The sequence below is a fragment of the Taurulus bubalis genome, assembly GCF_910589615.1.
Source record: "Taurulus bubalis genome assembly, chromosome: 3".
In the NCBI taxonomy this organism is placed as follows: Eukaryota; Metazoa; Chordata; class Actinopteri; order Perciformes; family Cottidae; genus Taurulus; species Taurulus bubalis.
Genome location: NC_136591.1, coordinates 31,745,178 through 31,757,796, shown reverse-complemented (window position 1 = coordinate 31,757,796; position 12,619 = coordinate 31,745,178). Strand labels below are relative to the sequence as shown.

Below are 12,619 nucleotides of genomic sequence, written 5' to 3'. Positions count from 1 at the left end.
GGGGATTAAACTAACATGATATGCACAGTAATGCACTAATATAATTATAATCCTATGATATATATCATTCTGAAGGTCCATGAATCTGCTCAGAGATCACAGATCGTCGTTTCCTTAAGTGTTTTTTTTTGTAATCCAGTGATAGTTGTCTGTGCATGGGTACATTTTAAAATGATTTACTGTATATCAGTGCTTCTGTCCAGTGAAATGGTCCACGTCTATATTAAATGATGAACAGTATATTGATTGGCTCTTCGATCACAGTGGATTTCCTGGTATTGTAACAGTAAAGATGCTCTGAAAGAACTTGTTCACAGAAAGATTCACTCTCTGAAAGACCCACTTTAGCTCAACTTCACCGAGGTTTGAACAGAAACCTTCAGGCCTAAATCCTTTAGTACTCTCTTCAACCTTGACAGAATCTACTGGCATTTATGACCTGATGATTGAATTTATGTTGCGTTGCATGGTATTCACCTCCTCTCTGCTTCCATCCACAGGTAATCCCTCCCCACTGTGTTTTTTGCCTCCAACCCCTCGATGCTGCTCCAGTGATCCAGTATCCATCGAGAGGATGTTTATGGAAACCGATTCTCCCCAGCTAGCTTCTTCAGGAGCACGCCAAAGGTTTCACAAATGATCCAGTCCACAAACTATATATGCAATATGACTATATCTTTTTTTGTTTTGTTTATGAAGCCTGATCTTGATTTTGGTTTGAGATATTGCACCAACAAATGAAATAAAGAAATGTGACCTCTTACAAAAAAGAAGTGTCTGGTTGGGTCCCGTTGTTATGTTTCAGATGTGTATGTAACACCTCGTCAAGTATGTGTGTTTCCTGTTTTATTTTGTCACTTAATTCTACCTCGCGTTTAAAAAAAACTTCACCAAATTTCTCCCTGTGGTCTCAGTGGACTGGTTTTTGCTTCACCTGTTTTAGATGTGTTTCCCTACTGGCTGCCTACCTTTGTACTGAACCTCTAGCAGTAAAGACTGGGTTTATATAACTGTCCTGGTCTCGAGTCTATAAGTTGTTATCAGTTATATCACAGAAGCATTTCCCATTTTCCTTTTCACATGGTTTCAATCATAAATATTTTAATATAAATGTATGCATTAATGTTAAGTTGTTAATGTATCTCTTGGCACTTTGGAGGGCCGCGGCCTCTAAACGTTCTATACAGGACTAAACTATCAGCTGTTTATGAAGCTCTTTATGCAGCCTGTGGTATAAAGTAGTTCAAACATACACTCTGATGCATCTGTATTTACAATCAAGTCGTCTAACTTTTGATATTTTAAATACATTTTACTGATTGTACTTCTGCTCTTTAAAAAAAATAAGAAATTGAATTCAGGACTTGTATTTGTACATCGTTGTATTGGTACTTTCTCACGTGTGAAGGATCTGAGCACCTCCACCCACTGCTTACCTGAGGCAGTAGGATTGCTAGTAAACCAAGGTGTCATACATTTGATCACTGTTACCATAAAAGACACAAAAAAACATTGTTCACCAGTTGTAAAATAAACACATTTTTACTTGTATTGTGTTTGTGTTTGTATTTGTACCTTGAATGAGATGTACATATCTATGCTCATATACTTGAGGTGTTGACTTATCCTTCCATTGAGAGTGCAGTGCCCGTGGGCCGGGCTGTCTGTTGTAATTTGTCCTTTCTGTATGCTGATAGTGTCATGGCTGACTTCGCACGGCTGAATTGCTTGTCGCACTGCTCTGACAGCCAAGAGATCTGGGATCCTGTTTTATTTGATAATTTTCTTTCAATGCAATAACGTGGTACTGTATCCAACTCGACCACCAGGGAAAACAAAGAGAGGATAACCTGATTTACAGGGGTCATTATGTTTATATTTATTTTGCATTCTCTTTTTTTTATTGTATTCCTTCTTCGCTTCTCTCACAGCAGCCTTGCAGGGACATGATCACAGAGAGTACATCAATTTCACGGTGGAGTTGACCAAGGAGGAGTAAAGTGTGGCTCCACACACAAAAGCACACACACAGCTCCTGACTTGGCACCAGGAGCAGTCTTTGACATGGCTGCAGTCTATCACATTTTGGCAATATTAGGGAAATATTGTTGAAATTTCTCTCGACTAAATTCAGTAAGTAAACTTCAAAAGGCGGATGTATTATGTTGATACCTGGACAATTACAACAGTTGTTTTAATACCTAATGCAACACAATCCTTCAAGAGTTTCTAATGCTGTCGCCTCTGAAGGGGCTTTGTGCCTTTCCTCCTGCTTCCTGTGCTTTACTTTCCAGCAGCCAGTCGTGTTCTTTGTCTAGTGGTGTGTAATAAAGACGTAAACAAATGGCCACCTGGACATATTACTTAGTGTCATTTCATTTATTATTATTCAAGGCTAAATCAAGCATATCTGAACAAGTGATCTGAGGTACATTTTGAGAACGCAACACATCTGTATATGTGACTACAGACAGAAGGACATCTCGTGTTACCCTCACAGGGAATGTTAATAGAAAGTGTCACTGTCCCAAAGTACAACATGGCCTCTATACAGAATAGTGTAAGATATTGTTCAGTGAAGCCATAATCCGTACCAAATACGTAATTACTTTATTGGGTGCCCCACATTTTGATCTTTTTTTTCTCACTTAACTTTAAACAACTAGTTCTTTCTTATATCCTAATAATTGTTATTTATGCCAAATACAGGCCAAAACCCTCAATGCAGAGATGAAGAGGACCATGCACAAGGCTCAGGTAGGGAACAGGTTCAGTGTTACATCTGAGTGCTTACATGTCCTACTGGTCAACAATAGAGGCTGTAAATCACAATAAACCCCTCTTTTACTTTAATTTACTGTAGAATGAAGGTATGTTTTCTCCTCATATCAGATTGTATGTCACAGCATGAAGGCCACACAGATCCATGAAGTGCTTAAAACCTTTCGCTGTCTCGAAGGCATGAAGATGTACTGTGGTCGACTATCTGCCCCGAATGCGGGCACTTTCATCATGTGGCTCTCCGTCGTAGCCGTTTGTTAGTAAACTAGTCCCAGTCTGTGATTCAGACTGGAAATATGGAGTCAGTCTGTCAGAGACTGACAATAGTCAGTCAAGTGTCAGTTCTATCCTTTGACCACAGGGTGGCGTGGTTTCCTTCAGCAAAGTCTCAGCTTCAGTCAGTGGGGCTCAGCAGCCCATTGGTCACAGTGAAAGGCACATTCAGCATGGCTCAGGAGCCAACAGGCACATTATCAGGACAGTATGTGTGTGTGTGTGTGTGTATGTGTTTATGTGTGTGTGTGTGTGTGTGTGTGCGTGTGTGTGTGTGCGTGTGTGTGTGTGTGTTAGATCTTGGGCCTCCAGCCCTGTATGAACTGTGTGATCTTGGTGACATGGAGTCGGCTCAGTTGGAAGTCATGTGACAGGATGTCCTCGGTCAGCTGCACCAGGAGGCTCCCGTCGATCCGCTCCCTCTGGAACACCCCCACGGCGGCCTCTGATAGGCCGATGAATCGCAGGCAGGCCGACACCTCCTCCAACGACAGCACAGACAGGTCAGCGGGGGGCCTCCAGGTGGGGTCGGGGGTCGGAGACAGCCCTTCGGCGACCCCCGCGGACGTCCCACCGCCCTCTGCCCCTCTGGAGGAATCTGTCCTGGGAGTGGCAGTGGGCTCAGGTGAGGGGCAAGGGGACTGGCGGTTGAAGGGGTTCAGCGCCCCGAAGGGGGCAAATCGACTCTGCGGAGGCGGCGGCCTCAGTCGAGGTCCGGAGGAGGTGAAGGAATCCCCCCATGGCTCTGCCCAGGTTGCCTGAGCTGGCTGAGGATTGGCTGTGTTGTCTGCAGGCGGGGCAGAGACGAGTTTGGGACTAGCGGAGTTCGGGGCCGGGCAGTCCGCCCAGGAACACGGGTAACAGTAGAGGGAAGCATCTGGAGAGGGCGAGCAGCTGGGACAAGGCACGAGAACGTGATATTAGCTTCTGGTATCAGTCAGCATGACAAAAATACATTATATTGGGTTTATGGTTGCCATATCAGCAAGTCATTTCCTGGAACGCATTTATTTTGTGATTGGCAGGTCAAAAGTAATCTTGACCTATAGGTTCACTTTTTTCAACAGTATTTATATTACGATATTTCAATGCTAATATGTAGTGAAGTGGTTTAGTGGTCAATTAGACATCTACATGTTTCAATTTCACAAATGTAAGCGTAGGAAGCTACTCTGGAGCTTTCCATCATATCACATTGAGTTTTGCCACTATCAGCAATCAAAATGATTCTGAATCTCCAACCAAACTGGTTACACTCTGGGTAATGTAGGCGGCAGGTTTTGACAAGCAAGAAGCAAGTGTTGCACAATTAGGACGATATCTCTGGTCCAACCGACGATGATATAAAAGTGCTCGGTGGAGAACTGGCTTCAGTGATACAGCTCTCATGTGAGGGTGCTTTATGCCGCTATCAATGTATTATTGCCCATAATATATATATAGTCATGTGTTAGCCTGGGATCTAATGGTAGCCTCTATCTAGCAACAGTAGTGAATATATTTCTCAAGAGGAAGTTGCTATTTGTCCCTGTCGACTTCCACATATCATATCATACATTAAAGAGCAACACAGATGAGTGTGGTAAGATTTGATTAGGTGGTTACATTAGCTCAATTTGAGCTGGAATAACATCAACTGCTTTCCAAGTAAAAAGTGCTCAGGCCCAAAAAAAGGCTGACAATCCTCTTGGTAATTATACTGATAAATCCAAACTCATGTACTAATGATTCGTTCCGTGTACAAATGAAACATTCACACCGTACCTGTCCTGAAGTCCAGAGGAGTAGAAGGAGAGGTTGGGTCTCGGGGAGGTGGAGGTTTTGGGGAAGCGAGGTGGGACGGGAGGGCTGGGGACCGGACTGGAGATAGAGCCTCCTTTAGAGCAGCGAGGGGGAACCGGAGGGGCGATCAAGTAGCGACACTCCTCTCTCACCTACACACACACACACACACAGAAAAATGAGAGCTACAGCAGCAAAAAAGTTAACTCCTAAAGCTTGACTTCTCAAGAGGCTTAATGGGAGTGTGTGTGTGTGTGTGTGTGTGTGTGTGTGTGTGTGTGTGTGTGTGTGTGTGTGTGTGTGTGTGTGTGTGTGTGTGTGTGTGTTGGCTTGTCCCAATGTTCTGCTTGGTAAATGTCAAACTTGGTGACCTTTACACCTCAAACAAACTCCCTCATACACAGTAGCAAGCTCTTCACAAACACACACACACGCACACACACACACACAAACTGTGTCTTGGCAAGCTAAATATCAGGGCATCAAGAATGCTGTGTGTGGCAGGGTATAATCCAGCTGTACTGCAGACATAAACGCCCACACACACGCTCTGTAGCTGCCATCACTTTGAAAGAAAAAGTTAATTAAACAAAACAAAGCGTGATAATTCCCCCCTTACGAACACGGACACCATAAACACTATACATAACACCATGATATCCTTTTGTTTTTCTACTGGCACTGGAGTTTTAAAGTGCAGCACCTAATAATCATCAACATTGCATTAAAAAAAACAAAGATTTCTGGCATCCACAAACTCCCAGGATCGTAAGTGGCCATTCAACATAGACACAATCATAAAAAGGCAAAGTAGAAGATGCACTTCCTGTTTGTCTTAACACAGAATCATGTAGTTGTCCTGAACTGGCATGGATTGGACTTTGTTTGTTTCCAGCTTTTACTTAAAGAGGGAAAACAAGAAAATAAATAAAGAAATAGATTTGCCCCTGACTGTCCCTAAGTGATGCACCACAGTAATGATATGATCATGTTGCGTATGAAAACCTCAACTGTTCTAAATCCTTAATATCTGCTTCCAATGATACATAATGGGGAAAAAGTGATGCATTTGACATTTCTAGTACATTTTGAAATTTAACTTTTGTGCTATTTTACTCAGTTTCACATCATTGAAAAAAATATGGAATATCTTGAAGATCTTTGGGTTTTGAAGCTATTTAAAGATGCAAGCCTGTCTTACGTTGCCATACAACTTGACTGCCCTATCAATTACATTTTGAGGGGAAACATATGTTCACCTAAATTCCCGTTGCAGTTTTAAACAGTTTAAAGTGGTTAACGTTGTCAATTTAAACAAAAAACAAAGAAAATGCCACAGAATTTCGTTGTTAGGTTTAGGCAACAGAACGACATGATTTTGCTTTAAATGACGATGTAATTGAAACAAAACGCAACACAACTACTTGTTTTTTGTTTAGGCAACACAGCTAGTCCTTGGTTATGTTGAGGCAACATAAGTACTCGGTTTACTCGGGACACTGACAGCAATCTCCCGGGTGAAAGCCCTGTACATCCACAGCCGCGACCAAACGTAATACACAACTAAATACGTTTCCCCCGAAACGTAACTAACAATTTAGTTTTGTTGTATGGGAACACACACTTTTAGGAGACAAGGCTGCAAGATACCACCTTGGTCTCTGGGATATAAGCATTTTTCACCTTTTCTGGCACTTATATGAAGAAAAATCAACATATGCTTTTAAAATGAAAAGAATGGTGGCATTTATATCAGGTGTTCGATATAAATGCAGAATTAGTGGCACTGCTTTACTTCAACAAATGTGAGCCAGCCAACATGGCTGAGCAGAAAATATATGTAGTGTCACCTCCAGAAACAAAATCTTAATTTCATTAAACCTCTAAAACAGAAACATATGTTTTAATCATGAGAAATGGTGAGACTGTTGCTTTGGCGCCATCTTTTATTGTGGAATCAATACTAATTTGGTCATTCTTAAGACCGAAGACTCCATCAGTATTTCCACCACGGGACAGAAACAACTCAGCCTTCTATTTGATATGTATTCATGTGTATTCATGAACTGTGAGCATGCGGACTGTTCCTTTCCAGGAAGTCAGTGTGTGTGTGTGTGTGTGTGTGGCCGGTGAGGTTTAAAAGCTGTAATGTATGAATAATTCAAACCAGGCATCCTGACTTTTAACAACCGGATGCTGCTGTGGACAGATAAGAGGGAGACAGAAGGTCGAAAAGAAGGACAGGAGGTGAAGACTGAAACTCACAGCTTCTGATTTTGGAGGTACGGGCGGCGGGGTCGACACTCTTGTCACCACGGTACCGAGAGAGCCATCCAATGAGGAAGACGAGTGAAAGGAGATGAGGTTTGGCTCCTTCCCCAAGCCCTCTGCGTTCTGATTGGTCCAGAGTTCCTCGTAAGGGATTTCCTCACTGGTCCTCATTTCGGCCTGAGTCCACTCGGGAGTCACGTACTCCCGCTCCTCACCTGGGCCCTCCCCCAGCCGCTCTCCAAGAGAGTCCCTGCAGCGCTGTGATAGGCTGTCCGAAACCCCGCCCCCGTACCCGCACATGGAGAGGTGCTGCAGCGCCGGCGCCAAGGAGTCCTGACCCGACACGCACATGCGAGAGCGCCGCGGGCTCACGCACTCCTCTGTCATGCACTCCAGCTCCGGCCGGGTTTCCCTGACAGCTCGAGAGTAGGCGTCCGGGTCGAACGCGTGTCGCAATAGGAGGCTCTCAAGCGCCGCCGTGTGGACGGAGGCCTCGGCCACGTTGAACCGGGGCATGCAACGCAGCAGCAGGAAGTGGGAAGGGGACACTTCCTGTCGGCGCAGTACCATGCAGAGCACCACCGTCTTGCTGACGATGTTGAGCAGCTTGTAGCGGTGGCCCTCTCGGACCGCATGGCGGTCGTAAGGGTTGCGTGGCGGTCTCGAGGGCACGGACACGTTGACGGGGAGGCGGACCCTCTCGATGATGCTGCGGACCGTGTGCTCCCCGCCCAGCATGCCTTGCTCCAGAGGGGAGCGTGTGCAAAAGCGTCCACGGCAGCCAAAGGGCAGGCTGACACTCTGATTCGTGCGATGGTTCATACAGACCAGGCATGGAGTTTTACCTGAGGAGGCAGAGACAGAGAGCTAGGTTAGCCGGGTAAGGTAAAGGTAAAGGTATGGTCACATTAATCTGGTGTCCAATCATCTTCCTCCACACTCAGCCCTGAAAATAGACTGTAGCTTGGTAGTGTGATGGAAAGAAAAGCAAGGTGATGAAAAAGAGTGATTAAGTTGATTTCCAAATACATTGCATCACTGCTTCTATTGGCCGGGCCGAGCAGAGCTGCACGGTTAAAGTTGAAATAGCTGCGAATCTGACAAACCCTTACACAATAATGGGAGACAGAGTGATTCATTGTGGAATGGAAGGGTAATGCGACCATGAAATATAGGAATAGAGTTTTAATCTTTGAACTGAACCAACTGGCGTCAAAGCAAAATCATCCATTTCCCTTTCATGGAGTAAGAATGAACTTCTCATCCCACACAAGTACGTCAGTCAGCCCGTAAATCATAGCACTCGACAGTTTGGCCTTACGTACTTCTAGGAGTCTTCCCTAGGCGCCTCAAGAGCGCGCTCAGTCCCGTCTTTTCCTTAGAGGGCGTGGCACAGAGAAGCTCCGCTTTCCCCATGAGTGACAGCTCATCTCCAGCCTGCAGAGTGAAGCTGTAGGGCTCACTATCCTCACTGAACTCGCCTGACACCACCTGCAGCATACAGACGTATGGATGTGTTGAACGTGACCTTGCATGACAGACACTTTACGTATGAGTTAAGGATCTCGTGTTCCTCCAAACCTTGACACTAAAAGTGATCGTCTCCATGACAAAGACCCGATCGGGGAAGACTCCAGCGACTTCCTCCACACTGGAAAAATACTGGACCGGATCCCTGACGTCTCGGTCTTCATCCAACAACTTGAACTTTCCTACAGAGAGAGGATGGAAGCGGGGACAAGGGAGAGCGAAGAGAAAGATGGAGGAGGAGGACAAAGGGAGGGGCAAAGATGAACGGAGGAAGAGGAAGTAAGTTGGAAAAGGACGTGGAGGAAAGAGAGAGAAGAATAAGGGGAGGAAGCCCAGAGGAAAGAGGACGATGGAAGAAAAAGGGGGGAAATGAGGAGGAAGGAATGAAGGTGGGTAGGGGAGAGAAGAGGAGAGAAGAGTGGAGGAGGAGAGGGAGGAAAAAGGAGAAGTGAAAAGTTGTTTTTGTTCAGTTTCTCTTTTCTCTGTATGACTCCCTGCAGTCTAATTCAAACACATCCGCAGGAGACACCGTTTGGACGAGAAGAATACAAAGACACCTCCGTGACCTATGACCTGGCACCAGCTCTCGGCCAATCGACTGCCGACGGGGGGTTGGCATGGCAACCAATAAAGGGCCCCCATTCTCACGCAGAGCAGAGACACATCACCATGGAGACACTCACACACACACACACACACACACACACACACACACACACACACACACACACACACACACACACACACACACACACACACACTTCCACCCGTTCTCTCCCGTGCGCATCCCCTCCCCTGGAAACCTTCCCCTCTCCTGCATCCAGGATCTGTGTTTGTGTTCTTTAAACTGCACCTTTTTTTTTAGGCTTGTGGCCATTTTTGATGTTTTAAAGAACCATTTCAGGAATTCACAATAGACTCCAAAGTCATCCTTGTTTAAATCGCATTATCCCTTCTCTTTATTTACCAGTTTATCGGGTCGCATTTAACTACTGCAACCCTCGAAGGATTCTCCTTTTTCTCACAGAGTGTGTGTGTGAGTGTGGAGGAAAGAGACATGAGAAAGTTTTTTTTTTTTTGTCTGAGAGGCCGAGCAGAATACCAAACTCCACCGTCCTCCTCGCCAGCACCTCCCCCCTTTGCTCCCCTCTTTCTCCTCCAGCCCCCACCTTCCAACTCAAACAGAGGCCCCAGGATAAGGAGCTTCCACCTACCGAACAATACAAGCGAGTGCTACAAACCACCACCCTGACTACAAAAGATTGACTGCAGAGGAGTTTCAAATGAAACTACAGTTCCATCCTGGAAACTCTAAGAAGAGAATTACTGTAGCAACATATTATTTAACAATGTATTACTCTGTGAGAAGATTTCCCTCCAAGAAATCAAAACGGATTCACTCTGAGGCTTTTAAATGCCGACACGTAAAGGCTCTGGCCACCAGTTCCACATTACAAGGCTGTGGCGCCGCTTGCTTCCCTGAAACCCATTCATTCAGCTTTTCTGTCCTCCGTGCCTCTCTCACTGATGGAGGGAGGAGGATAGAGACAGAGAGAGAAGATGAGAAGGAGGGAGGGAGGGTACATCCTGTTGTCTGTTCTCAAGGGGAAACCTATATTGCTCTCCTCCTCATCTTATTTAGACTTCCCGTATGAAGTCATCACACAGACATTAGCTCATCACTGGCAATGGCCTCTGGTCCAACAACAACTCACCTGTCATATTTAAAGAGACACAAAAGGTAGTTCTAAAAGAATGCATGAATTTAAAATGGCTATTGTCGGCTGTCTATTCCTTGGCTACTGGAATGCATTGTTAAAATGGTTCACGACTGAAAAGCATGTCGGCTTGATCCAGCGACAGAAAAAAAAATGCAAAGACATGCCAGAAAACAACAAATAAATCAAACTGAATGTCAAACGACGACCGATCTGGCAGGAATTTCGATCTTGAGTTTGAGACACAATAAGAGGCTATCAAAAGTTCACCTATTCCCACTGTGCTTTATCTTGGCAGTGCTTGTGATGCGGCGGGAAGACAAATACACAGTGTTATTATCTTAAGTCCCTGGATAATTTAATGGAAAAGGACCTTAAAAGGGGAACTTCATTCTGCACATGAAGCTCAGTCCTCTTGTCCCAGTGAGTACTACTCAGCCTGCATGTGAAAAACGCTATTTAATATCTTTAGAATCTTTTATTAAACTGCAGTACACCTTTGATGAGGAAGCCAAAATGTCCGTATAGGTTCTTATAATTGCAGCCTACTTATAACATTGAATCTAATATGAAAGGCTGGCGTACATTCTCTTAGGTATAATTTGATGCAGAAATGGCAGTAAATTTGGCCAGCATTTGCGTACAAATTCTCAAAAAGTGTGGGCTTTCCAAAACTGTAAAAAAAAAAAAAAAAGAAATTGGTGCTAATGAATGCCACTGTTGAGTTGCATTAGGAAAAGTAAGATTCTGGGTTTCTGAATCTTGACCCATATTAGATCATAGCTCATCACGGCATCTGTCTCTTCAATTTTGGCCATCCTATTCTAACATGTATCTTATAATGGGCCTCTCTTAATGCTACATTATAACTATACAATACTACAATAATCAATAATAATGTAATACTAAATTAATGGAATACCCCATTGAGAAAAAACCCTGGGTTGTCCATTGTTTTGTTAAGTCAGCCCTTCTCGAGTGCTTCTGCTATAATGAAACAATACAGCTCCTGTTTACTCAGGACATCGTTGATACATTGATACATGTGGGACTAAAAGCTGTTTACTTCTTGCTGCTGACCGCAAATATTGCCAATATTGGCGCTCACTCGCTGAAACGTCTAAATTGTCAATGATCTCAACACAACTCCCTCCCGCCCAACTGTTCATTCATTCTTCCGAAAAGGAGCCTGAGAGGTGGCAGCATTGTGAAGTGACATCAGCACTCCATCGGTGGAGGAAACAATGAAGAGGAGGCATTAGGATCCAGTTACATAGTGAATAATGTGACCAGTAGGACAGTCTGAACTGTGGGATTGTGGGGGTTGAGCGCCGGTGAGGTCATACTAACTAGACTCATTCAGCAGGAAGACCACAGGTCAGCGGACCGGAGGCGACGCAAGGTCATTCCTCCTTTAGTTCACCTGAAGTAACTTTCAGGTTGGTAAAATCCTCTTACTCCACACTGTGGAGGTGATGACATAATTTTATACATAAATGCCCGAAATCCACTCAACACAGGGGTATCCCTCATACCCGCCATGCGAGCCTATTGGGAAGAAGCAACCAGGAGAAGGTCACACTAAGCTTGAAAAGAAAACTCTACAAAGAAAGATTGCAGTCAACCCTGGTGGGGTTTGAACCCACAGCCCTGCAATATGCAATGCAAATGTAACCTTTTTAATGTTTGTAATAAAGTTTAAAAAAAATAAGAGACTGCTCCACACAAATAATTGTTCTTGTTTTATCCGATCTGGACTAAGAAAAAATCCTAAGGACTCGGCTCACAGGGGAATAAATGATTTCACTTGAAGTGTATTTCAATGTATCTTTAGAGCTGGTGACCAACACTACTATTCATAACTACCCACCAGACATCAATATCTAATGCCACCGTGTCTATTTTATGTGTTTGTTTGCCCAAAGAGACATTTTTCTCCAACCTAAATAGAGCGCGTGGAAGATGTTGGCCTTGTGACAAAAATGTTTGTGACATTTATTTCCCCCACAGAGGAAATGGACAACTTCCAGAGAAATTGGTATTTTTAGGTTAAGGATGACATTTTGACTAACTATTAAGACATTTCGGTAGAGTCCTTGGCAGCGGTGCCATGCGTGTCATCGCCTTATGTAGAAATGCAGTGTGTGTATGTGTGTGTGTGTGCGTGTGTTTGCGCACGCTCACCCTGGTATTGCAGAGGAATGTCTATCTTGGGTCCAATAACGTAGTGTCCCTCCTCCAAGCTGTGGGCCGTCACCGTGGTC

The 12,619-nt window shown here is 44.4% G+C and overlaps 1 protein-coding gene across 1 annotated transcript in view; it reads right to left on the bottom strand.

Moving 5' to 3' along the window:
- Positions 1 to 3,347: 3,347 nt before the first annotated feature.
- gareml (GRB2 associated, regulator of MAPK1-like) overlaps positions 3,348 to 12,619 on the bottom strand; it is a gene marked incomplete at both ends in the record, with an annotated part of 12,575 nt that continues 3,303 nt past the window's right edge. The window contains 6 exons of the mRNA XM_079216152.1: positions 3,348 to 3,948; positions 4,819 to 4,988; positions 7,102 to 7,952; positions 8,433 to 8,598; positions 8,689 to 8,819; positions 12,540 to 12,619. The exon at positions 12,540 to 12,619 is cut by the window's right edge and continues 61 nt beyond it. Of these exons, the coding sequence (XP_079072278.1) occupies positions 3,348 to 3,948; positions 4,819 to 4,988; positions 7,102 to 7,952; positions 8,433 to 8,598; positions 8,689 to 8,819; positions 12,540 to 12,619 (1,999 nt within the window). The remainder of the gene's footprint in view (positions 3,949 to 4,818; positions 4,989 to 7,101; positions 7,953 to 8,432; positions 8,599 to 8,688; positions 8,820 to 12,539) is intronic.